The sequence below is a fragment of the Poecilia reticulata genome, linkage group LG1 (assembly GCF_000633615.1).
Source record: "Poecilia reticulata strain Guanapo linkage group LG1, Guppy_female_1.0+MT, whole genome shotgun sequence".
Classification (NCBI taxonomy): Eukaryota; Metazoa; Chordata; class Actinopteri; order Cyprinodontiformes; family Poeciliidae; genus Poecilia; species Poecilia reticulata.
In genome coordinates, this window is record NC_024331.1 from 25,199,795 (window position 1) to 25,227,261 (window position 27,467).

Here is a 27,467-nt window from a genome sequence, read left to right on the forward strand (position 1 = left end):
TTTGAATTGAAATATGCTCCATTTGCTCAATTGTGACTCTGTGTTTGAACTGCAAGGCCTTTATACCAACAAAGCGCCTCGGATCAAACGTAGGTGCCTGCGCCAGCAAGCCTTTCCTTTTCCTGCTGTATTTGTGGGCTGAAATAATAAACTGTGCAGTGTCTTTTAGTCTGCGCTGTGATGTGTCCTGCAGCCCACACACAAAAGAATAGGAAGATCTAAAAGAAGCAGGTCTCTCCAGAAGAGCCTTTTGAGGTTTCAGCCAGTCGTAGTTCTGTTTCGGATTGGAAGAGCCCCGTTCTGAGCCACACCTCTGGGTAACATTATGTAGCAACATTATGAAGCTATCTGGAATGGATGGAGACCATTAGTGTCAGGCTTTAGGAGGAATTACACAGCAAAAACACAGACTCTTACAAAGTACTTTTGGTTTAGTTTCAAGTGCAAATATCACACGTGAAATAAGACAAAACGATCTTAAATGTAACTTCTCAGCAAGATATCAGAGCTTATTTAAAGAACTAATGCCAAAGGAGCAATTAGTTCCTTTGGCAGATTTTCTTAATTCATAAAAATATATATTTTCCAACACTTAATTTTACCACACTTTTCAGTTTATAAAGACTTCAAAAGCACAGATATCTCCTTCTGTTTCACAATTATGTTGTATTTTGTATTAGCATGAGATCAGATTTAAATACATGGAAGTTTGTTGGAATAGGTTTCCTTGACTGCTTGACTGAGATTCTGGTGAAACCATGGCAGATAACTACTGGTTACCAGTCACTCCGATTTCCCATCATCCCTTTCTTTTTACGCCAAACGTCTTTGTTCTTCTTTCTCAGCATTTCAATGCAGAAAACAAGAGTTGATGTCTGAGTCTTTTCACCCTAAACGTCTTTCCGGGGAGCTGTAGTCTTCTCTGCGTGTTTCCCTCTTGTCTCCCTTTTCTGTGCTTGTGTTTTTCTGCAGCTGCATGTTGAAGAATCAGCATTGACAGAAAAAGCATTTAGCTTTCGTCCATTCAAAGCTTGTACCATAGGAGAGAGAAAACTGTAGGAAACTTTGGGAACAGGAAATGAACAATGTAAACCTTACAAAGACTTTCCCCTGGCTCAAGTTTCAACTATCCAAATTTCAGAAAACAGACACTCCTTTATTCAGCTCTTGCAGTTTAGTGTCTTGGATTTTTTTTTTGTTGTTGTTGTTTAAAGCAGGAATTAAACACAATGGTGAAGTCAGGAAAAACCCCAGCAGGGAGGAGTTAGTGTGGAGAATCACTGATTTATCAAAGTACACTGAAGTTTTGGACAAGTTCAGTCTTTAAAATATTTAAACCCAAGGCTGGTGGAGGCAATTTTACTCCTGAAGACTCAACTCAGACATGAACTTTTACTAGAAGTGGAAATCAGTGGCGACTGGTGAAATAGATTCTTGGAAATAAAAGCTTGTCATCATTAACTTTATCACCATAGCAACGCAAAACTTTCCAGCAGTTTCTATGGCAGCGGCAAAATTCTGAGAACCCCAAAGATATTAAATTCACTGATCCTGATTGGTCAAAAGTTCTTGTTTTTCCCTAGCAACCACGCACGATTGGCTATTTAGATTCTCTTCTGGGGTGATAAACGTCAAGACTCTCTTTCTTGGAAGGCTACTTTTTACTTTTACTTGAGTAAAAATATGTTGAAGTAGTGCTACCCTTCCTCTGAGTTGGGTAGTAACTAGTTACAGTAACTTGTTTGAAAAAATGTACTTTTAGGATTATTTTGACGGCATCATACTTTTTGCTATACTTGAGTAATTTTATTATGAAGTATCGCTACTCTTATTTTCTGACTTGAGTAAAATTTCTGGATTCTCTACCCACTGTGAGTAACTTCACTGACTGAAAAACAAACATGTTTTAGCCAAATCCACCTGCAGTTTTTATAAGGTTTCAAACGTTTTTTATTTAAATACATGGAAAAGATTATTTTTGCATTATTTCATTTTTTGTTACTTATATGAATTTTTGTCATTTGTCTCCTTAATATACCAAAATGTCCACTTAACTTTATATTTAGTTATATTTTTAAATATTACTTTTTACCAAATACTTTTTTTTACTCCTTCTTGCGTATTTTCTTGGATGGCTACTTTTTACTTTTACTTGAATAAAAGTATGTTGAAATAGCGCAACTCTTTCTGAGTGTAACTCTGGGTACTCTGCCCACCCCGGGCCCTGTTATGAAATAATCCGCCTCTGTTTCAGTGAACCACTAATATCCTCTTAGCATCCAGGCAGTGCATGGAGACTCCCCTCTGAGTGGGCGGAGCTTCCTGCCTGGACTCTCTGACTTGGAGCTCGAGTCTCATTTTGACGTCACCTTTGTTTTGCATACCCACCACCGTTTGGCGGCTTTGATTGGACCGTTTACAGGATTTTAACTCCATATCTGTTTTTTTTTTTTTTTTTTTTAATCTGTGCAGACCACGCTTCTTCGTTGTTCTGCAGCTGGACGCTTCGTCACCGCCTTCCTCCTCCTCTTCCTCACCCCTCCCCACCCGGGTCCATCCTTCAAGAAGGAGAACCGCCTGTCGCCGTTGAAACGTGGAGGGAAGGGCACGCGGAGGGACGCTCGCATCAGGGCGCGCGGCTCCATTGTTAATTTGGTGCCGGTTTGTGTCGACATTATTTGGTTCTGATCCGGAGGAACTGCTCTCATCTTCAAGTGGTGCTGAAGAACAACGTCGGCGGTCCAGAAGGTAACATTTTCTTTAGTAACGCTTTGTCGTTTCTGTTCAGGGGTGATTTAATTTAAGTCACGTCTCGGCACCTTGTCGTCTTTGTTTTCTCTGCTGAAAGAAGGTGCATATTGTGTTTTTGTTTTTGTGTTACGTTTGTTTGCGTTATTGGAGTAGCCGGCTTGTAGCCAGACGGCTCGGGTTCGGCTGGGCCGTGGTTAGAGTAGCTTTTCCTCCAGAAAAAGGACATTGGTGTCTGTGTCTCCGGCGGTAAAAGAGGCGCCTGGGGTTGCTTGGCGTTCAGTTTATTGACTAATCTCATGTGCTTCACCCTGCAGGCTCCCTTTGCGCATTATTGCTATTGTTCTGTCAAGGCTGGACCGTCCTCTTTTTTTTTTTCCTGCTAAACCAGGGAGGGGAGGTTTGGTGTTTTTGTTTCCAGAAACAAATGGTGTTATTAAAGCTCCACTTGAGCCCCCCTTTAAAAAAAATCATAAACAATCGGCCTCCTGGGGCCACACTGAGGCCCCTTATGGGGTCCCATTAGTGCAGAATGTGTCCCTCAACTACCTGCTTTTAAAAGAAATGTAATTTCCTTTGTAATTGGGGATTAAGCGCCCTATATTGAGTATTTAAATTGTAAATCTTTCTGGGAAAAGTGTACATTTCCTCATAACTCCCTGCTAAGATTAAATCAGGTTTTCATATTTGCATCCAGTGATCTCATTATTGACTGTTCAGAGCAGTGAAAAGGGCAGTCTATCGGGAGTACAAATCTCAGTGATGGAGAGATGCTGGTTTGGCTCGCAGCCTGCATTACATAATCGGAGTGTTGTGGACATGGCTGGGTGTGGTTGGCAGGGTTTAGATGTGACGAGCTGCACTTGTCCTCCGGCTTTGGCTTTAGACGGATGAGCGTTTGACAGGAGGAACCCTCAGCCGGGCGTGGGATGTCTTCTCGCTTTACCTAAAACAGGGGTGTCCAAAGTCGGTCCTGGAGGGCCGGCATCCTGCATGTTTTAGTTCTCTCCCTAGTGGTAGTAACGACCTCCTCAAAGTCTATGTTCTCCTTGGGCCTTCTAAGGAGCCTTCATTTAATGCAGGTGTGCTAAACCTGGGACAGAACTAAAACATGCAGGATGCCGGCCCTCCAGGACCGACTTTGGACACCCCTGACCTAAAACTTTACTCACCTCCCCCAGGGTGTGAATTTCATCCTTTTTGTGGTTATTCTGATTGCTTGACCAGTTTCCAAAGATTCACTTCAGAAGCTTAATTTCAAATTAATTTATCTCCATCTTCTTTTTTTTGTCAAAACCGGTTCTTTTTTTCTTTTTTTTCCTAAGTCACTTCTGGCGAGAAAAAAAAAAAAAGACTTGGGACATTATTTTAGAAAGCTAATGATGTATTAATCTAAAACTTTTGGCTCCATAAAAGACAGGTTTGTATTTCTGGGTGTGAAATTGGTGTCAAACATCTGTGCAGGAAAAAATCTTCGTTTTTTGCTGCTACAGTTTTAAAAGATATTGCCTTCAAAGGCCAACCAACAAACCACATTTACAAAATGATACTGAATTTGGTTTGTGCTGTTATAAATTTTAAAATTGAAAAAAAGTGCCTAGAGATCAACCTGCCCTTCCCACACCGCATTGACAAACTCAAACTAAATTTATACAAATTAATTGTGCTGCTTTGTGAAGCTAAAATTTAAACTCTTTGTAGCACAGTTGATTGACACTTGGTTTTCTTTGACCTTTGACCCCTGAAATATTTATGTTTTAAAATGATGGCTGCACAAATTTAATTTGTAGGTGGATGAGGCAACCTCACTTGGGTGATAAAACTCTTTAAGCTTGAATAAATGACTTGTATTGATGTTTTAACGTTTAAATTCTAACTTTCTGTAACAGATTTTAGTTTTAATATTTAACAGGCTCTGTCTTTTGTTTGGCGTGTTCAGATGTACGTTGTTTTACTTCATCACAGCTTTCCCTTTCAACGCCTCTGTTTCCGTTTCCCTCTTTCCTTTTCCTGATGTCACAGCAGCGCAGAGGAGCTAAGGCAACATTTTTCTTTTATTCAGAAAATCTGCTGAACTTTACGGTTCTCATTGATTTAGTTTGCAGTAGGAAAATGAAAAGTAAACTGATAACTGTCTTTTTTACTGACTTTTTTTAATTTAGTACTTTGAAATTAATTGTAAATTGTGTATCTCTGAAAGTTTGTGTTCATTGTAGGGATGCTACTGGTCTTTAGCTATCGATTAATTAGTTGGATAAAATTTTCACATTCTGCAGATTTTTAGCAAAAACATTTTGTTGCGTAAAATGCGATAACATGGCATTTCTTTAGTGGATGCTTTTCTTCTTTTTTTCATAACCATAAATGCAAAATGTATATATTTGTACAACTTTTGGCTTAATTTCTACTCTGCTTTCTTTCAACAAATTACCTTTTTTGTGTCTGTATCCGCGTTCTAACTGGAGGATTATCTGGACAAAAGAGGATCTACAACAAATATGAGGCAGTAACAGAAATGTTTTGGGAAAATTGTGGCGTGTGACTTCTGCTGCAACCAACACTTTACTCTTGTCTTTTAAGCCCAGACATGAGCAGTTCTACTGCTGCCTCCATTTAATTCTTTTCTTAAGTACAGAATAATGAATGGTTTTACAGGGGTGTAATGATGCCTAAAGTTCACAAAAAAACAAACCAACTTTTTTGAAGTTCACAAAAACTCCAAAAATCTAATTTTGTGCAGCATTTTTATTCATTTTTGACACAAACTCATTATTATTCTTCATCTCTTTAGATCTTAGGTCAATGCTTCAACTATGCAGGATTTGCAATAAGTTTGTTTCCCAGTTGCTGTGATTGTGACGTAGCTCAGCATAGTAGCCATTGGTTGTTAGAGTGGCGCTTTGAGCCTCCTGTAAGGTCAGAACATCTTGCAGTGCTTGCATATTATTCATTTATTGTGTGTCATTTATCCATTTCTACTGCATGATTTTTGAAAATTGCACATTTTATATTAACGGTTAGCCTGGCTAGCTTTGCTATACGACTAGTTGAGCACATTTCCTATAGAATACAGATCTTCCTCGACTTAAATTTCAAAGGTTGGTAGCGTTTACGAATCCATCCTGTGTAGAAAAATGACTTGAAAGCTGAAATGATAAAAAGTAGCAAATTCTCGTTTCAGCCGTCCTCTTGTCTCCTGAAAGCCTCTTCCAGTCTAAATGAACAGCAAACGTGTAGAAAACCTTTTAAACGACACATAAAGGGGCTAACGTTGGGATTTCTCCCTCTGTAATGGCTTCAGCACCTAAGACGGCGTTTCCCCCAGTGGATTATAAGCCTGGCGGGCCACCAGGCTTTACTTATGCCCCCACCAGGCTAAGCATTGCTTATTCATTTAAGTTTTTTTTTTTTTTATGTTTGCATTTTTTAAGACTTTATAGTTGGTGTTCAGATATTAATCTTCCAATCTTTTAATAATACATAATTACCAAGTGATATTTTTACATTTTCTGTCAACTTAAAAAAAGAAATAATTAACTCAAACATGGCGGACCGCTGGATGAATGACTGCCAGAGCACCCAACCACTGGTTTTAGCAAGTTTTCTGGGGGAAAGCTTATAATAGTATTAGTGCAATGCCTTGGTAGTGTTTGATTAAGCTTGGACAGATTAGATTTTTGAGTTTCTTTCTTTCTGTCTGAGTTTATCAAGTTGGGATTGGCTAAATGTTGCAACACTGAGTGTAAAAGCTGCTGTTACATTTATACAAAGCTCAAGTTTCCTACTTTTACCCGTTGGTGTTTTTCCCTCCTGCATTAGAAGTGTTGCATACTTCCAGGTCAAACTGCAGGAGCTCACCTTGAAAGTATCAGATCTCTGGTTGGTTAAGGTACATTTAACACAGATGTCCTTGTTTGCGTACTGGAGTACTTTGTATTATCGTACACACAATGTACCTGATCCTAATCTACCTCCATGAAAACACCAGGAAGGGGAATTCTTCCTAACTGCCTCTTGCTTTCGATATGTCATGCTTCAGTTTGCAAAACCAGCATGACGTTTCTCTCTGTGAGAAACGCTGAAACTTGCTGGTAACTTTAATTTTAGTCCATTTTCAACATGAGAATGCTGTTAAAAAAACCGAACCTGGACTGGGGAAAGAATTAGTTGTCACAAGTTATAGATGCTGGAAATAAAAATCTGTTTCTCAATCCCTCAATTTGGATTATTTTGGTAATTGATTAAAAACTTGGCACATTCTGCAGACTTTCCATTTAACCTCCTACGATTTATTTTACATGACTTGGAAGCAAAATAAAAGATGCAAATGAAAATGTTTAAAATGGGAAAATGTTTTTTATTTTCCCATTTGTTTTTGTGTACTCCTGGTCAGTTGTAGCAAAAGGTATATCTACAGCTAAAAAAATACTGCCTACTAATCTGTTTTCTTTTTGATAATTATATACCAAGAGCTGATAAATTTTTATTATTGTTTTACACAGAATTTGAAGCTAAATCTGCCATTTGAAGAGATCTGGAGAAAGCAGACTTTTCACCTTGAAAGCAAAATGTGCACCTTGTTTGTACAGTTCTGGTTTTGTTGCTGTCCTGGGTGTGGCGTTCTTTTATAGTATGAATACTCCAGTTAATTAATCAATTATTAAATTAGTTGATTATTTTGATGGTCGACCAGTCGTTTCCTCAACCTTGATTCGTCTTTTTACTTCTGAATTACTCTTCTTCTCGCACACCAGAAAGGGTTTGGATGTTTGCTCTGCCAGTTCCCAACCTGTGGAAACTGAAACTCTCTCCTGGCTCTGAATCTTTTCAGAGCAAAGAATGAGAATAAAATCATCAACTCTGAAAGTGTTTGTTTTTTCAGCAGTGGGATGAAGGATTGATGCCCTGCTGCAGCTCTCATCACTGTGGTTTACAGGCTGGCACTTTCCTGCCTATTAGGATAAAGTGGTAGCTGCTAGCGCTGCAGTTTCAGGAACCCAGTCAGTCTGAGACTGGAACTGGGACCAGTGCTCTGTAATTATTTAACGGGTAATTTGGCCCTCTAAAAGCCCGTCTGTTTACCTTCGTTCTGAATAAATTTTGCTGCTTCTTGTGCAGTTTTTATTTTAAAGCATAACGTTTTGGGGTGTGGCAGCCGCTGGGCCGCTGGCCTCGGCTCACACCGCCTGCTCACTGGGACGGTAACGGATCCGGCCCAGAGGATATCCAGTGTTTTATTGACGAACTGTCGGCTTGTTTATCGCGAAGCGGCCAATTCACAGGAGAGCAATCGGTCTTGGATCCAGTTTTATTAAAACACGTTTGCTGTCCCAGGATTTTTTTTATAAAATTTTTTGCCAGCTGCTCCTTCTTTCCTTTTTTCTTTTTTGTACCAGTTAATCCAGTCGTTACCCACCCCCACACCTCCCAGCACCGAGCCCGAGGCTGGTTCTTTGATGCAAAGCCAGACAATAGAGCTGCTGGTCTACCATTCTGACTTCATTCATATCAAATATTTACATACAAACAATGAGAATAGATGGATTTATTCTGAGATATTAAAAATAAATTTTTTTCTGTTCAGTGTTTAACTTGGCTGTGTTGTTGCCAACGTTGCGTGTTTGTTTGCCGGGTTTCGGACAGATTGTAACCCAGTTCTGTGTAGCGTTTTGTGGCCGTCGCTCTGCCAGGAGCCGGGGTTACCTGGCGTTTTGACAGTCACTCCCTTTAAGGCATGCAGGCTTCGTCTGTTCAGCTCATAGCTTTACTCAGCCTCCTGCTTTGGAGCGGCTTTAACGGGACGCTAGCATTCGCTTAACACATTTGGTTAAGTAAGGCCTCTCTTAACAGTTTGCTCACATTACTGTTGCACAGGTGAGACAAAGGCAGAACCTTCCAGATTGTAATGACCGGAGCAGTTTGGTATTTTATTCACCAATCCACATTTTAGATATTATGCTTCAGTAAGCCTGTTTATAGTTTAATCTTATAACACCGGATGATATGGCTTGAAAATCTGATTTTTTTTTTTTAGGCCAGACGAGATTATTTTTTCTCCTCCTGCCTCATTCCTTTATGTTCTCAAAAAAAAAAAATTGAAAATAAAATCTAAAAACGGTCTTAAAATATTTTTGGTTACATTTCTGGTGTAATTATCTTGGTGCACTAAAATTGGGAAACACGAACTTTCTCTGCAAGAAATAGGATCTTGTTTTAAGTCAATAATTGCTTAATATTTGAGAAAAAATACTTTATATGTGAAATTATCTGCCATATTCAAAGTTAAAATATATTAATCTGATCAGACTTTTTGGGCAATTTTGTTTATAACTCATTTTGTTTTATTTTATACAGTTAAAATGTCTTCCAGCAGTAAGTGTATTTTACAAAAGTAATGTTTATTGGATAAGAGAGTGAGAACTTGCATTATTATGCCGTTATCAATATATTGCTTGAAATTAGTCTTGCAATAATCACTTATTGCAATAAATATTGGGACAATTTGTCACCCAGCTGAATTTATTGTGACAAGTCTGTGTGATTATTATTTGTCTGCTTTTGAATTAAGTTTCTTATCCTTCGTTCTTCGTTCTCCTGTGTGTGTGTGTGTGTGTGTGTGTGTGTGTGTGTGTGTGTGTGTGTGTGTGTGTGTGTGTGTGTGTGTGTGTGTGTGTGTGTGTGTGTGTGTGTGAAACCCTCATACTGACAACAGAAACAACGCCACCACTTCCTTGTATGGTCAGCCTGAGCAGCAGGAATCTTCACACGGCTTCTCATTTGCAGGAGTCGACTGAAGTTACTTGAGCCAGCATCAGTTTGCTTTAGAAGTTCTCACTAAAAGTTGCCTGTGAGAATCTAAAAAGGACATAAGCAGCTTTTTGCATCCTGTGTTGCTGAATTTTCTCCACAGGAAGCGGGGAAAACCCCTTCCTTTCCCTCTTGGTCCTTTCTCCCCGAGAATAAATTCACGCCACCTGCTTCCTGTCAGCTCTTTGACGACTTGAAACACTTTCACTGGGATTTACAGTTGGGTTGAATCTACAGCAGCAGGAAGTGTTATTTTTAACTTTTGAGCTTGTAAAGAGGGACGGTGTGGTTCTGTAAGAATGTAAAGCTCAGTCATGTGCGGCGGTGGAATTAGGAGAATGAAGGAAGTGGATTCCTCGTCTTCATGGCAGCCATTGATCGTCCGGTCACTCCTCGACATGCTGCTTCTCATCCATTAACGCGTCGCTCGTATGTGTAGGTCCGTCTGACCTCTGTGACTCAATTTGCTGCACACATGCGTGAGCCAGATGTCTCTGCCTCAGGCTTCCTCATGAGAGCTGGAATGTAGGTGGGTCAGACGTGCGTCTGCTGCCGATGCTGAACACGTTCGCTTCCTTCAGCCGCTGCAATGGCTTCAATCCTCAAATAAAAACATCTGCCTCTAATTGGAGCCAGTTGATTTTGGATGGCAGATGCGTGCCAGGCCTGACTGCGTCAGAGTCAAAGTTGTTTCAGTTTGGGGAAACTTTTGCTGGCCATTAAGCTGTCATGCTATACAGGCTTTTCAGAACACCACCCAGCTGGGCTGGTATGTAGCTCGAACGTCACTTTTGGAAACTAGCTTGATTTTTGAGTTTATTCCATATTTCCTAAGTGTAGCAAAAGAAAATGCCAAAAACATTTGAAAGCTGAAGCAGTACTTGCCTCTTAGTTGGACTTAAATAATCTTAAAGGGGATCTATTATGGAAAATTTGGTTTTTGAATTTTTTTCCCCATTTGGGTCTCAACTAGTTTTAAAAATGGCCCAACACTTAAAAAAAACACACACCAGGCCGTTGAGCCGTTTTAGAAACCTACCAACCTTTGCCTTGCATGTTGGCGCAGTTGGTTTTACCGCTGTGTACAATGGCTGCTGGAAAAGACGCACGTTTTGTTGTGGACTTGCCATCCAGACGCCACTTGCTGCATTCTTGTTGTTTGTGCAGGAGGTTCCACTTTTGCTTTTCAAAGATGTATGGTTGTAATTTCATGCATGCGTTTGCAGCCGTTTTCATGGAGTATTAATGTAGAGTTGAGTAAGCGTGGCCAGCAGCAGCTTGTTTGGATTTAAAGTGAAAAGAGGCCTTAAAACGGCTCATTTTGGAAGGAGCTTAAAATGGTCAGAACTGAGCAGAATAAAATATCATTAAGAAAATTTACATATTTTGTGATCTATCTGAACCTGTTGAAGGAAGCCTAGTAGATCATCTTTAAGCTTCAGCGACCCAGAATCTGGAGTCAGATGTGACCCCAGTCTGGCTGAAGTGTTTGCTTGTGACTCTTGGTTCACCTTTGACTCTCATGCAAAAAGATTTCTGCTCTCAGCTCGACTTTTGAGTTGAACTTGGAGCAGAATTTTATTTTAAGAAATAACTAAATTCAGCTGTAACCTGCTTTTGTTCCCCACAATTTATCACTACAGGCTGAAAGAGCACACAGTCTAATTCTAGGGGTAGGAATCAAAACGACAGTGTTTTCGTTTATCACAATCGTTTCTGTGATAATTTATCATCCAGTAAATTTTTTCTATGACCCATGGAGCATGTTTTCCATGATTTCCATTCCTGGGTTTGTTCTCTATCCCCGTCATTTTTGTCCAGCGGGAGCCATGATGTCACTCATGTGGCTCTGTTTACAAATTACAGTTTGCTTGCAAAAAAAGCACAACGTGAAACCAAACATTTTGCTTTTGGTCTAGACCAAACAAAAGGACGTCCCTGATTTGATTAAACCCCAAGTTTGACCAGTTTAAACCCATTTCTCATCCTTCCAGAGGTTATCCACATAAAGACAATTTAGAGAGAAATTGGGGTAAAAAAAATTTCTTTGTTTAGCCCAACCGATAACTTTGAACCCTGTTTACACATTTGTACCGTAGAACAAAGCAGCTGAACTTTAAATTAACCTCATTTTCGGACGACTCCTCAGCTTCGTCACTGATTACATTTGGCTCACCCTGTGCATTCTTCTGCTGTTTTGTTGCGACAGTCATCTGATGTAGGCCCACAGATGAAACTAAGCTCTGACTCCAGTGTCAACAAACCCCTCTTCCTCCTCCTCCTCCTATCCGTCTGCTCGGTGCTTTCCTAACTCCTCCTGTGGCTGCAGCGCGCCGTAATCTCTGCCTATGATAAACGCAGCATTAAAACTGACCCATTTTATCAAACGCACGCAGCCCAGCACCTTAACATGCAGAGGAAGGCCAGATGCAACTAAACTGCAGACGGCTGTAAGATTTGAAGACGGTAAATCTATTAAAGATGGAATGTGACGGATTTTAGTCAGTTTTATATTTATTTTATATAAACAGGCTGTATTTTTTTCTAGTCCGATTGTTTTAAATTGATTTTTGATAAAGACGTCAGTTGTATTTGCATTTAGATGTTTGAGTAAAGGTAGGGGAAATGCTTTTGTTTCGACTCCCGTACTCATTCAGCTTTCAGTTTGTTTTTGGGGCTGAAATGATTGCTGTTGAAATAATTGTCCACTAAGTTGGTGATGAATTCATCTGTAACTGGAGACTAAAACAAGACGGCTTTATGGAAAAAAGAGCAGTTATTACACAAAAACTGTACAGAAAATGTAAACATTTAGCATTTTATTCAAGTGGCCAATTCTGTCTCCAGGTTTAAATTCTGTTAACTTTTACTCTGGATTTTCTTATGCATTTCTAACATTGAATAAAATGAGCTCAAGCGCTTAAAAGAAAAATCTGCACAATGTGAGTCTTAATCCACATAATTGATTAGTAAAATAATTTAGTTGCTGCCCTAAGGCCTAAATTAAAAAGGTGTAATCTGATGAGATAAAAGTTGATTGTTTTTCCCTGATGTAATCAGTTGTGAGTTGGCTCAGTCTCTAAAGGATGATCTTGTATCACAACCACTCCAGGCATTTGCTGCTCCAGCAGAACAAGAATTGCTGCAAAGAGTTTCTGTAGAACCGCTCAGGTTTGAACTGAACCGTCCTAACGGGTCGGTCCGGGTCTGGGAACAAAGGGTCCGGTTCTACACTGGACTGCCGGCTTCTGAAATGCCCAAAATGGAACCATCAATCTGTAACTTTTTAAAAAGTTTTTTCAAAAGTACAAGGTGCATACAGACCTGTCCAGTAAATTACTGAACATCCCGTTTATTTCAGGAACTTTATCACAAACTGAAACACGCAGATGGACATTTGCAACTTTGTTTCTGATGATTATGATCATTTTCTACTTGCAGCTGATGAAAATTACATCACACCAATAAAAATGTACATTTAAAAACAAAAATGTGGGTTTAATGAAGCAAGTTTAATAGCTTCTTAAAGGCTACTTCTATTGAGTGACTGTATGAAACGAGAAAATAAATGCTTGTTGGCATTTAGAGAACTGTTGCATCGACTAAAACCACTTTCTCCAAACGAATCGGATGATTGATGAAGATCTACATCATTTCCTTGAAACCTGTATTACAGCGGCTTACATAATGTTGGATTATACAAGAAACGGAATACCATCTTGTGTTGTTTTCCTTGTCAGCTGGAGGATTGCTAACATTAAATTAATTTAGTTCTTTATCCTGGTTTTTTTTCCATCTTCCTCCGTTTTTCTTTCTGTAATTTTAAAGGTTAGCATGTAGCCACAGTTGCTTTAGCCTACAAATGGTTGACTAATATGTTGAGGAAACGAAAAGTTGTTTTCCCTCCCCCAAGGTCAAAATTAACTTTACAGAGGCTCTGCGTGTCTTGACAAAGACTGGTTCTGCTCATTTCTGCTGCTGGAAAGCCCTCGTATCGTCATTGGATGAATCTATGTTCAATTTCTACGTCTGATGTTTTTTTAGTAGCCAAGATGCTAAAGCTTAGACTGGTGAGAAAAATCAGGAGAATAAAGTTACGTAATGTGTGTTAAATGATTGACTCAACCTTTCTCAGCTTAACCAGGCTTTTTTATTAAAGAACAGATTCAAGACACAAGAAATTACACAAACGCATTATAGCTATGGCTAAGTTTTACTTGAATAAACTGTTATGAAAGGTATTTTGTGATTCTGCTCACACAAATTCTTCACCACAGCTTCCTACGGTGCATTTCCTTCCAGTCTTCCTCCTAGTTTCATCCCTGTTTTTCTGCACAATCACTTACAGAAATGATAGGAAGACGTTTATTTATATTTCAGTAAATTGAAATGTAAATCACACTGCAGAAACACAAAATCTTACCAAATATTTTTGGTCTAGTTTCATGTGAAAATATTTATTTTGTCTTCCTTCAAATGTTCCAAGTAACTTTTCAACAAGATGTAGGAGTTTGTAAGTAAATAATCCATCAATATTGATTTAAAAATTCCTCCATCCACTGACTTATTATTTCACTTATAACATGGGGAAATATCTTTTTATGTGAAATAATCTGCCAGGGGAACTAGTATGTTGCCATCAATACTAAGCAAGCAGTCATATACGTAAACTCTTATGTTGTGTTCAAAAGTTACTTGCAAGTTAGTTTTGACTTATTTCAAGAAATCTGTACTACAAAGTAGACCAAAAATACTTATCATTATTTTTGCATTGCAGACGATTGTTGCACATTTTCCTGAAGTTTCCTTTCAGAACACAATCCTGTTTTTTTCCTCTTTCAGTTTCCAGATGTTTTCAGTTTTTTTTTTTTTATGTGTTAGTTGTTCATTATCATCTTACATGTTGGAGTGTCAAAGTGGGCAAGCTGCTTCAGTTATTTGCTGCCAACTTGTTCGGCTCACTTCCTGCTTTGTTTTCTTTCTCTCCCACACTCTGAGAACTCTTGACCATATTTGGTCTTTCCTTTAGATTTTTTAGGCTGTTTGTTACACAAATTCCTTCCAAACCCTGATCAGTATTTTATAGAGTATTGTTGTATTTTTGATAGCTTAAAGATTATTTCCTTTTCTCTCTCTGCAGGGCACTAAAGTGTTACAAGAATTGGCCGGTGTGACGCTCCACACTGAACATACCAACCTACAGGGGGGATGAAGCCGGATGGAGCTACTATGGAGACCTCGGAGCTCGGTGAAGCTGCTGCTGTAGCGGAGCGCTCATCTCAGGAAAACATAAACGAGGAAGCCCAAACTCAACCGGAAGCAGCAGCACCTGCAGAGACTGGGAAGGCCAATGGGAAGGCCTTAGCGGTGGATCCCAACGTCAAACCAAAAGCGGCTGGAAGTAAAATCCAACCAACATCCTCTGCTGGCGCTGCTGGATCCGGCTCACGGCCGGGAACTGCTTCCCACCGCACGGAGAGGGATATTAAATCTTCCTCTGCAGGGAGGAAAGCAGCAGCAGGAGGAGTTGCAGCAGCATCGAAACCCTCTGCTGCAGGAGCTGTGCCTAAAAGGCCAGCAGGTGTACCAGCAGTTTCATCCACAGCTAAAAACCAAACGAGAGCTCTTGACAGGAGGCCAGTCGGACCCGTCAAGACTGCTGATGCAACAGTAACCAATGGTACCAAACAGAGAGTGGCACCAAATGGCATTAGTAGGAAACCAGCAGCTGAGGCTGCTAATGGAGCGAGACCAAAAACCACAGGCAAGTCTTCTCAGTGAAATAAAATCAAAGGTCTGGGATATGATCATTGCTTTATTGGCTTTTTTTTCTTTTTCCTGTGTAGCTGCTACTAACAGACCGGTTGCTTCAGCCGCTCCAAAAACAAACGCTCCGGCCTCATCACGAGCAACAAGGTATGGGTCGTATTTTCTACCAGGCAGATGTAAACGTGATAAAAGTTCAATCGACTAGTGAATGTAACGTCTTAGAAACACAGGAGAAATCGCTTCACAGCAACTTGGAGGCTTTATTCCCTCTTTTCAGACGGACAGAAGTTTGTTATACAGAGATAGAAAGAAGTAATTTCTAGCCTGGTCATTGTCTTCCTGTGAAACTCTGCTTGATTCTCATCTCACTTCCAGCACAGTGAGTGGGCTTTCTCCCATTGAATTGAATTTCAGCAAGACCAGTTGGTGAACAGAAGTAGTTCTGAACGAAGTTCTGAGGTCCAATTTCTGAGATTCTCTGTACGATGCAAAGGAGCCAAGCGCTAAACTTCTGCTACTGTGGTCCGAATAGTTGCACAAACCAGAGTCCGACTGTTTTTGTTTATTTATTTTTTTTGTTTTTTTCAAACTCTGGCGGTTACTGATGGGTATATTCTAATCTGCTGCATCTATAGGAGTCAAATTGATCACATTTGCACACATTGGAACTCTATAGACTAAACTTATCGTAAACGGATCGCCTTTGATTTACCCACCTGCTGCTCTGGTGACTCTGGGCTGCGGCTCAGACGGTAGGGAAAGATTGTCAGATCCCCAGAACGTTTCTTAAACTGTGTCCAGATTTGAGATGTATAAAAATATAAAGTAATTTACCAAAGTTGTGGTGCAAAGGCTGCCAAAACAATGCATGGCCTGGTGTCTGGCTCTTTCTCATCCATCCACCTGATCAGCCCCAAGCTTTTGACCTGTTGTCTCTGTTTTTATAACGATTCTGAAACTCTCCTAGATTCTCATCATCTTGAGTAAATCGGTTTTGTTGCGTAATTGCGACTTGTCGACGCGAAAGAAGCAAAAGAATCGACTGGTTGGCTCAAACGCTTCATTAACACTTTGAATTTGTCTGAAGAAACAGGTTTTTAAATCTTCTTTGGACATTTTTAATGTCCAGACTTTATGAATGCTTCGTCTTTATGCGATGAAAAACGACCTGTGATGGACATCTGCTGCAGTCTAAATGAATCGGATCCTCTTCAGCTACATGAGTCACGTCAGCAGACATAACCTGAGACAGAGAGTCTCAACACGGCATGTGAAACTGAAGAACCAAAGCTTTGTCCCTAAAGCCCCCCTGGCAGAACCAGACCTACCTCCCCAGGGCAGAAAGCTGTTGACTTGGATCATAAAACCCCTCATACTGGGCCAATACTCTTGGTCTTCTCTTTGAATTCTGGGGGGGGGGTTTTACACAGGAAGTTGTTTTTAGAATTGACAGGAAAATTGGATATTTTTGTTTGCTGCATGTTTTCCTTAATTAATTTGGTTTGTTGTCTTGTAGATGTAATTTCTATTACATTAAAGCGACGGTTTTCCACAGAATGTAATGTTCTGTGTTGAAACCTGATTAAATCCCGCCGTCCTCCCAGCACAGGGTCACTTGATTCCCATTTTCCTTCAAGCCATGTCTCTTTTAAAAATGCTCATTATGTTCCCCTCAACACGTTCTAGATCTGCAGCATGGAAAGCAGATGACTGTGGCGAGGAACAGGAACTGTATTTGGACAAGAGACGTTAGAGGACAACATTATGAAATGATTCTGCCTTTTTTTTTTTTTTAGGATGGTTTTTTTTGTATTTATGATCCTCGCTGCAGATCAATTTCCCTTATGAATAAGATTGATCAGATCAGAAGTGTTTGGTCACTCAGACACCCTCTGTAGTCCTTGCTATCGATGTCATGAGTTTCTTTCTTGATATCGGACAGAAATGTGAACTTATTGCAACGGTTTCTGTTTAATCTCTTTGTCAGAGAAAAAACTTGAAGTTAATTGGATTCTGAGATACTAAGACATGCACATGCAAGATTTTAGGGGGTGGGTGGACTTTACTTAATATGCATTTGAAAGCTTGAATATTTTCAACCTTGCATTGGAAATTACAAAATGTCAAGTAAAGTGTGGCAGATGATACCAGGCTTCTTTTCTTCAGCTGCTATAGCTTGTAGTTTGTTTTTGTTGCTGACAAGTCATAACGTTGCTCAGCAGGTTTCGAACTCCACATCTAAAAAATATGATCTACTTCTTAACAATTTGTTTTTGTACAATCATACGTCTAGTTTTCTTATCTGCCTTTGCTTCTAATGTGAGATTTTAAATTTGGTCAACCTTGAGAGAAAAGCAAAAAATGTATCTAAGATCAGTTTGTTTTTCTGGTTTAATGTTGGTGTTTTAACTATGGAGCTATATTATTGCCAGAAATTATGTTAGAACTATATTTGAAACGGAAATATATTTAAAATTCTTAAAAAATAAATGATTTGGACCTGAAAAACGTGTTTTTGAAACTGTATTGAATCATGATTGATGGTTCAACGTACCATCTGTGCAAAATATTTCCAACTTGTTGCATTCACTGTGGGAAATTGAAGTCTCTAAAACATCATCTTCATTGTATGATTGTTGAACTGATAGACGCTTATGTCAACAGAAATCAGAGGAAAAAATAAATCAGAAAACTGTCTGCAGCATTTTCAGTTCATGTTGGACATTTCACGCTAGTAAAGCAAAAGAACCCCATAGTTCAGTTCTTCAGTTCGTAAAACTGGGAAAAGAAATTTTAAAAGTAGGTTTTACCTGTTTTACTTTCAATTTTTAAATATTTTCTGTTTCTTTTTTGAAAACTTTATGGCCCCACTGTAGTTCCATATTTACCCTGCTACGCCAGATGGTTTACCAGTGGAGTTTGTGCTTTTCATAAATAACTTTAAAAAAGATAATATTTTCATCCAATCATGCATCAGTCAGCTGAATATTTCAGGGCTTTGTTTCTCCTTGCCCTGCGTCAGTCATGCCTTAGATTGGGCCGATACAACAAACCAATCTATGCTCCAATCTGCCTTGCAGGGCAGAGCTGCTTTAACTGGGAAATTCATTTGAAGGACAAAGAGTTAAATCCTCCTTCAGATTTAATGAGTGAAGAGCAGGACGGATGGATTCTGATTTGTTCCTTCTATCTAATTTAAGACCCTGAACTCCAACAAGCATCATGTACTAGAATTACAGAAGTTATGAAATGTTTACACTGATGAAGTTCAGCTTCAGGATTAGGGCTGAAACAATTGGCTATTGAAATCAACAAGCTTAGTAGTTTGTTAATCATTAACTGGAATACACAAAAGAACAAGTCAGAGCAGTTAGTTTACAAAAAATATGTACATTTGGTATTTAAGATGGAAAAACGTCTTTTGTAAATATATTACCCAGAACTTCTCTAATATCAGCCGTAGCTTCACTGGTTTCAAATTCTGCAAAATAAATGATTAATTTATCATTTATTTATATAAATCAATCGCAATCAACATGTTAACCCTCACAGTATTATCTGAAGCAGAAAGAGTTAAGTTTTTCACATGATTTTATTTTATTTGCAGATGCATCGGCATGCTGTCGTTGCATTTCAGACATAAAGATAATTCCTATTTAAAAGAGAAACTTATTTATTAGCATTTTTTAAATGAATTGAACTTTATTGATTTTTCATCAGAAAGATGTTCCACACTTAACATAGCACAAGCTAATGCAAGCTAAACTGGAGCAAATAAGAAAATAAAGACACAGATTAATACTAACAAAGTCCACACATATAATAATAATTAATATTGTTCTATAAGCCAGATGCATCCAGATAATTATAGAATTCCAGTTAAATTTATTGATTTGCTTTTTTAATGCATTCATATAAAAGGTTAGACATTAAAATGAGTGCCAATTTTTTTTATATCCTTTTAATCGTCAGAATAATCAATAATCACAATAATTGGTTGAAGCCCTAATCATTGTGTTCTTTTTTTTTTTATTTTTTATTTTTTTATGAACAGTGTAAATTCAACTAAACCACAGCAATATATTTTGGATTTTTCCTCCTGTTTTTTACATTTTCTCTGAAGCTGTAGTTTCTCCAGTCTGCTCCTCTGCTGCAGAGCCAACCCCGAGTTCCTGGCTGCTGCTAGGCTGCAGAGCTTCCTCTGAACTCTCCACTGAGCCGCTTTAGGCATTCAGTCTTTGTGGCGGAGATGACAGATCACCCACACAAGCGTCAAGAATGTGTGCTGCTCTCAGGACAGAGTAAATCTGCTGGTTTTGGACGCTTTACAAGCAAAACAAGGCTCTGCGTTACACTTGAATATCTAGCGTGCGCTGAAGCATGAGAAAGCAATTTATTTGCAAAACAAAAAACATATTTTCTGCTTTTAATTTATCAGGAGTTTAATAGTTTGGAAAACCAATTAACTGGTTTATATCCTTCCAGTAAAACCACAGCAGTCACAGATGAATGGTTTTTAGCTTTTAAAATGCTCCTCCTGCGTTTAATAATTGGCAACCAAATTGATGTGGTTGCTTTGTTTTGTGAACAACAGAAGTGTAATGTCATCTCTTGTAAACACACTCAGAAAAAAAATCCTATGATTTGTCAGGCTGTCAACAGTGTTGGTCATTCAGGACCTGCTGTTTATCATTAAAGTTTCATAGATGACTGTGAGGCTGATTGTGTTCCTTTTAGTGGTGGTTTGCATTGATTTGAACCTTCTGCCGCCAGGAAATGTAATCTATACTAAAACACAAGCGCCAGTCAACACCCGCAGGCCGCGTGCGGACAGCCGGCGTTGGCGAGTCTTTCCTCACTGCCATCAGATTAAGGCTTTGAATTATTTCTCTTCCTGAAGCGATAACATGATGCCTTTGGGTTCAAGTTCACCAAAGATCGGGGTCCTTCCAGATGTCGGGGTTAGTTTTGTGGTGGTCATCTTGTTTCTATTTAGTAAAATTAGATGATGGGATAAAAATGTAAACAAAAGAAGAAAACGTGGCAATTTGACAGTCTAAACTTTGATTTTGGATTGGTTAAATCTTAACTCTTTTTTTTTTTTAATTTTAGTCATTCTAATTTAAAATGTCCTTTTACTTTGTACCAGGAGTTTTACTTGCAGACTTCTGCTTTCAACAGTCCAATAAGACTCAAGTAAATCATTGTTTTGTTTTCCACCAATGGGGGAGATAAAAAATAACACTTTCGCCACAATACAGTCAGTTTTAAATCAATCATGTAAAGAAAATTGGCAGATCAAAATATGTACGAATGGTTCATTTTGTCCCCATTTTATGTTTTTCTCCTTTTTAAATTTTTACTAGATGATTTTGCAGCCTTTTATGTTCCAAAACACAAAAACCAGATGCCAAAAAACGGGGTGGCAGCCTCGGTTGTGTTTTTGTGCAATGCTTAGTTGGCACCGCTAATTAATCGCCGCTAACCCTGAAACGCTAATCATAAACATTAGCTATGCTAATACTAAAGAAGTTCACCAACAAAGTAATTGGCAGAAGTGAATGTTAACGCTAATTTGAATCCAAATTAAATCTGCCTCTAACAGACTAACCCTCAAGTATAAATAAAACTTAGTTTGTGCTCTATAATCCACTTTGAAATTGTATCTATTTACATCTTAATAGTTGGGGGAGGGAAGAAACTCTGAGTCGAGGAAATGGAACTGCTACATTTTCACCCTCTTCAAAATAAGAGCATGACTATAAATATCTAACTAGTTGACAAATTCAACACAGACGTCGACCTTTATTCAACTGAAAGTTTATAAAATGGCAAAGTAAATTAGCGCTTTAGAATTTGTCCAGAAAAAAAAGTTTATGGCAAGCCAAGTGTGCCAAACATTTTCAAAGTTAGCTAAGGTGCTAAATGGAAAGATTAGCTCTGCTGTTAGCAGATGTGTGACCACCGCTGTTTTCGTGTGACGTAGCCTAGCTTAATTCAGTAAACGCCTGTTAATGTTGCACTTTCTGTTGAAAGTTGGAAGGACTTTGAATCTGTTTCAAAGTGTAACCCAGAGAGGAGGCCATATTTCAAAAATACTACAAAATGGACACACACAGATAAGTTTGACTGACCATGACTAAATATCATCTTAAAATGATCAAGTACAACAGAGGCGATTTGCTTTTATTATTTTTTATTTACATGGTTTTGCCTTTATTTTGTTCCCAAAACATCCAGTGTGCTTCACTCGACGTGTCGAGTCGGGAGCACCCAAACATTTTTACTTTAGATAATTACCGCAGTATTTGGCACAGTGCTCCTTACGGCTCTTTGAATGCTGAGATCAGTAAAAGAAGACTGGGTCAGACCAATTAAAACTTTTAAAAGTCCATTTTAATTGGTAAACAAATGGGAAGTCAATGGAGAGATGACTGGATTGGAGTGTGTTTGTGTTTTTTAGTGCTATCTAAGCTGAGCTGCAGGATTCTGGACAGTTTGGGGTTGATGGAGAAGACAAACGTGTAGCTAAAGCACATAAATCACTTTTCTTCTTTTCTTTACCCTAAGACCTTTGATGGGTATATATGGCTTCACTTTCACAGGAATACATTGAAACTGGTGCAAACGATAAGTAGTACTCCTGCTACACAGAATAGTTGAAATTTTAAAAAACCTACAATGTCTTTGGTGCATCTTGGTCTGATGGAGCGACTCATGCAGATGGTGTCTAAATTTGGTGGGATCTTCTTGCAATTGATGGGGAAATTTACTACAATCAGCATTATTTAGGACTAAACTGTCGTTCTGGAGAGATTAAGTTCAGAGTAAATGCATTTTTGTTTGGGTAAAATGTGAGGAAGGCATCACTAATTACAGTGAGTAATGCCACCTTTACCTTTTTATTGTCTATATTTATTTACAGCTTCTTTGTATCACAGTTTTGCCTCTCAGAAGAGAATCGAACGTGACGGACATCAATGGTTCCACTTTCTTTAAAGCCGTTTCTTCTTTATTGACTTTGTTTTATCGTCTCTCTGCTATTTCCTTGGCTGCAGGCCGAGGTCAGCTCCGTGTCAGACTGGCTTTGAGCGGTTTTGGCCAAGCTAAAGTCCGGTTCTACGGTCTAATGACAGCCAATTAGAAAATGCTGCCGCTCTGACTTCATGTCTGTACAGTGGTTGTCTGATCTTGGAGGAACAAACGGTCATTGTAATGGTTGATTGTAATGTGGGAGCGGCATCTCTTTGCAGGCATGCTGCCCCGCTAAAAGCCATCAAAGTCAGTGTTGTCCCAGATTATTCCTGCTGCAACTTCCACATCAGCGGACAGTCAAAGGAAACGTAATGCGGATCGTTATCGATCACTCAATTTCTGAAGCAAAGTTGGTGCACTTGGTTGGAAAATGATGCCATGGATCATAATTACTTGCAGGCCTATGACTTCCTGTTGATAAATGGGAGAAGTTTTCTGGAAACCTTTTACCATCTTCTAATTCAAAAAGAGGGCAACCTACATTTGATAGACAGTCGATCTCATCAGTATGAGACGCAAATGTTCCTGATGATGAACTTTCAGTCTTGGATACAGAACCTTTTTTGAGTGGATGCATCAAAAAAGTCCTGACTATATTCAAACTCTTTTTGTTGTTTTTCTAGCACATTGCCAAAGGAAAGTTGGACTTCCACTTACAACTTTGAGCTATTTTCCAATTAACTAATTCTTCAAATAATCAATTCTAGACAATTGTTCTGCCAGAAAACATTTGATTTTTTTTATTTAAAGTTGCAGTTTGTTGCACATCAAAAGTGAATAAATTTGGCTCTCCTGTTAATATATTTATAGATTTTAAAAAGCTGCATTTTCAGGAAGTTGAATTACTTTTTGTTTATGGTAATAAGAAAAGACTCTGTTCAGTCAGAGTGAAACTCTGAAGGACAAAAATCTTAAAGCCTTTCAGCCAAAAGGTAATAAAGACTAAATATATTTTTATAGGTTACAGCATTTTCCTCCGCAGCGTGCCAGCTTTTGCAGAGGCTTAGTAATAAACCATTACTTTGCATCAGATGCGTTAAACTAGAAAAATGTCTGAAATATACGGGACTGGTTTTTGAGGTCTAGGACTTTAGAAACTCGATGTCAGACTTGGTAGTAAAATACAGTGAAAAGCATAGTTTCCATGCAGTTCTGAAGTTTACAGTTTGATTTTTATTACTTTTCAGGACTGGGTAGGTTTAAGGCCTGCACTGTGGTGTAGTTGGTTGCATTGTTGCCTTGCAGCAAGACGGTCATGGGTTTGAATCTAGAGTCTTTCTGTATCAAGTTTGCATAGATGGATAAAAAAAACGTGTGTGGAACACTGGTTTTGTTGTTTACAACTTTTTCCTTTGTTGCCTTTTTTAAATGGCAAAAGTCTAATGATGCTTAATAAATGTGGTTTTTACGTTAAATATTAAATTAACCATTTTTTCCCCCTTTTTAATTGCCAATTCTCACATTGCATTTATCAATGTATTAGAAGTGTTTTGATTTCTTACTAGTTCAAAACTCAAACATACAGCAAATTTTCAACTCTTTGCTTGAACTCCAAATGAAGCACTTAGAAATCCCATTAGCCAATTTTATTATTTAAAATTTGAGGTTTAAAAAAACGGATTTATTTCCTTTCAGGCCTGCTGCAGGTCCCTCAACATCTAGAGCAACATCCACCCTTTCAAAGCCTCCTGCTGCTGCGGCAACAACGAAGATTTCCACCACTGCAGCTTCAAGAGTTGCAGCTTCAAGAGCCGCTGCACCGCCATCTGCTGGCAGGAGTTCAGCAGCACAGCTGAATAAAAATCCTCCTGCTAAGAAAGGTGAGGAGGTCATGTCACGTGGAGCAGGTTTTTCTTTGCTTTAGTGCAGGGGTGTCAAACTCCAGTCCTGAAGGGCCGCTGTCCTGCAGTTTTTAGATGTGCCACAGGTACAAAACACCTGAATCAAATGGCTTAATTACCTCCTCAGTTCTCCAGAGCCTTGCTAATGACYTAATTATTCTATTCAGGTGTGGTGCAGCAGAGGCACTTCTAAAAGTTGCAGGACACCGGCCCTCGAGGACTGGAGTTTGACACCCCCGCTTTAGTGATTTGCTTTTGATTTATGTGGCAAACAGGGCAAATCCTGCAAAAAGTCAATAAATGAATTGGTAAAATAAGAAAAGCTTCAAATATTTATCACCATTTGTCCATTAAATGACTAGAGGGGAATCATTCATAAAAAAGTACTTTTTAAGTAAGCCATAAGTTTACTTGAATTTTTTTTTCTGTCTAAAGTTAAATCAGACCAATCTTGTTTTAGTTTAGTTGGAACTGGCAAAATTATTTCTATTTACGAAATGCCATAATAACGATGAGAGACGTCTTGAAATCAGAAGTTTTTCCTCCAAATGCAACAATGATCACTATGGCCAAACAGTTCCACCTTAATAAAGGAAATATTTTACCATCTTATGAATTTAAATTAATGCTTTCCAATCTAATATAAAATAACTGTACATGTATTTATATAGTGTTTGCTAAAGTTTTTTTCTGTAAATATGAAACTGTTTTGCCTGTTTCACACCAGATGTTAGTCGACCACCTTCAGCTGCAGCTGCCAAGAAACCCCTTTCAACACCAACAGCATCACCTGTGGCCAAAAAGAAGGAAACATCAAAAACTACAACTGCAGTGAAACCAAACTCTGCTCCATCAGCAACCAAGGCAGCCGACCCTAAAGCGTCGCAAGGCAAAGTTCAATCTGTGGCAAAACCGACCCAAACGAAGAAACCTGCAGCCACGGCTCGCTACCCTCCGTCGACCAGACCGCCGGTTGGCCGAACTCCACCCGCTTCTCCAGCAGGCAGACCTTCGACCCCCGCAGCAAAACGCGGAACCAACAAACCGACTCAGACCGCCTCGCCTTTCACACAGAAAGCTGCGAAAGTCGCGTCGTCTGTTGCCAATCCACAGATTGCAGCTCCTTCAGCAACAGCAGCTGAATCTGTTCAGGTAGCAGACACCGTAACCGAGGTTACGACAGCGGCTGTGGTTTCTGCTGTAGAAGAGGTCCAAACCCAGCAGGAAAGAGCTGCAGAACCAGAGGAGGTGGCCCAACCCATCAACACGACATCGCCACCAACATCTCCTCCTTTCCGGGAACAATCTGAGGGCTGTGCCGCGCCGGTTCCTGAGCCAGAGCAGCTCTCTTCCCCAGCCAAGCCTTCATCACCAACCGTGGCCTCTTCTTCTGCTCGCCTCCCTCAGGAAACGGATCAAACCGCCTCTACACCTGCGGTCAACCCAACAGAACCAAGCGCCGCTGCGGCTGGCATTGTTAATCTAAACGAAGAGGAAGATGAGGAGGAGCGCGAGGGAAGCCAGTTGGTGTCTGTGTCGGAAATGAGCGGAACCACACAGCCGACCGAAGAGTCCCGTCCCGGGTCAGGCGGGCCGGTCGGCAGGGCCGCCTGGAAAGCTGGAGGTGCCTTGGTCTCCGAATTGGACTCTGAGGATGTGAGCGGGAGCCAGCAGGGGGCGTCGGAGCTGAGCGCGCCCGGCGTCCTGGAGGGCACGGAGAGCACGGACGACCTCGGAGACGGCAGCCTCAAAGGAGCCATCGACATGGAGTTGGCTTCGGCGGGTTCCCCAGACTTCGAGAAGGTTCCCGACATTCCCGCCAACGAGTTCGAAGACGAAGATGAGGATGACAGCGACCGGGTGTGCGACATGGAAGTGGGCTCGGAGCGGACCGACGAGCCGCGCAGACCGAGGCACGACAACGACGTGGACGAAGATGAGGACGATGATGACGTGGAGATGGCGAGCGAAGGCGTGACGGAGAGCGGACTGGAAAGCTACGGAAACGCGGATGAGGACGACTTTGCGGAGGATAACCTGGATAACTTGAACCGGGTTCTGCAGCCGCTGCCGCCACCGCCGGTTCTGCCCTCCGCCCCAGCGGCCCAGTGGGACCAACCCAACCCGTTCGCATCTCCGTTCATTCCAGAAGAATCTAAAGCCTCGGCAAACTGCGAGGCTTTAGCTCAGTCCGCAGCGCAGACCTGGCTAGACGTCGGATCTGCACCTTCTGCTCCTGAACAACAAGATGTCTGCCATCATTCATCGGTGCCAAACGAACCTCAGAACGTGGAACCGGCGGGTCCAGCCCCGGAAATGGTCCTACCTGGAGACCAGGGTGACCAGAACCAGGAAGGGAAGCTCCCAGCTCACGTTTTTGAAGCTTTGGCGCATTCCTCACATCCGGACGGAGACTGTCAGGACGCTCAGGCGGGGAGAGGAGAGCAGGAGGAGGTAGGGATGTTGTTGATTAATGGTTTTGGATTAAAATTAGTTAAAATCGATTTTCTAATAACGTCCGTTTAGACATTCTTTCAGTGTTGTAGTTTGGCCTCAGAAGGCACCGCTGTTGATCGCTAAGCGGAGCTAGCTAATGGAGAGTTAAAGATGGCGGGGATAGAGAAACGGTCAAACCAGAGTCCGGTTTGGGATATAAAATTCACTTTATGCGGTTTTATTTTGAAATATAAACACTTAAGCTCATTAAGTTATTACCTTAATATCGCGCATTCAGCCTAGCTTTATGACGGAGCAGCGTCAACTTATCATTTAAAAATTACTAGTATGATAAAAATAAAGCCGACATAATGCAAAAAGTGTAGCAATGTCGCAATAAGCAAGATTGATTTTCGAGGGCAGTCGCCAGTTTTAACATTCTTTTATTTCAAACATAAAGGAGTAGAAGTTCACTTTTTTTAAAAAATTCTCAACCATTTATATTTATTTTTAAATGTACACTTTAGGAATATCCACAGACTGAATATCTGTTCGTGGGCAATTGTTTCACATTTTTTCAACTTTTATTTTCCATTCAGCAGGCTAAGAGATGCCTGTTTTGTTACATTTTATAAATATGTCTGCATTTAATGTGAGAACCACAATGTTCGTTTTTTTTCAGTCAGTGTTTTATACACCTGACACAAAATGATGTAAAATCTAGAGGTGCACTGATTTATTGGTGCAGATTTCCTAAATTTTGGGAGACTGGTGATCGGCTTTGCCTTCAGGTGAAGCCAATTTTACCTATTGACCTTATCGATGTCAGCA

At 39.9% G+C, this 27,467-nt stretch overlaps 1 protein-coding gene across 1 annotated transcript in view; it reads left to right on the forward strand.

Moving 5' to 3' along the window:
• The first annotated feature begins 2,458 nt into the window (after positions 1 to 2,458).
• Positions 2,459 to 27,467, forward strand: part of prr36a (proline rich 36a) — a 30,879-nt gene continuing 5,870 nt past the window's right edge. The window contains exons 1-5 of the mRNA XM_008417344.2: positions 2,459 to 2,748; positions 14,696 to 15,319; positions 15,402 to 15,471; positions 23,995 to 24,179; positions 24,928 to 26,654. Of these exons, the coding sequence (XP_008415566.1) occupies positions 14,764 to 15,319; positions 15,402 to 15,471; positions 23,995 to 24,179; positions 24,928 to 26,654 (2,538 nt within the window). The 5' untranslated portion in view covers positions 2,459 to 2,748; positions 14,696 to 14,763. The remainder of the gene's footprint in view (positions 2,749 to 14,695; positions 15,320 to 15,401; positions 15,472 to 23,994; positions 24,180 to 24,927; positions 26,655 to 27,467) is intronic.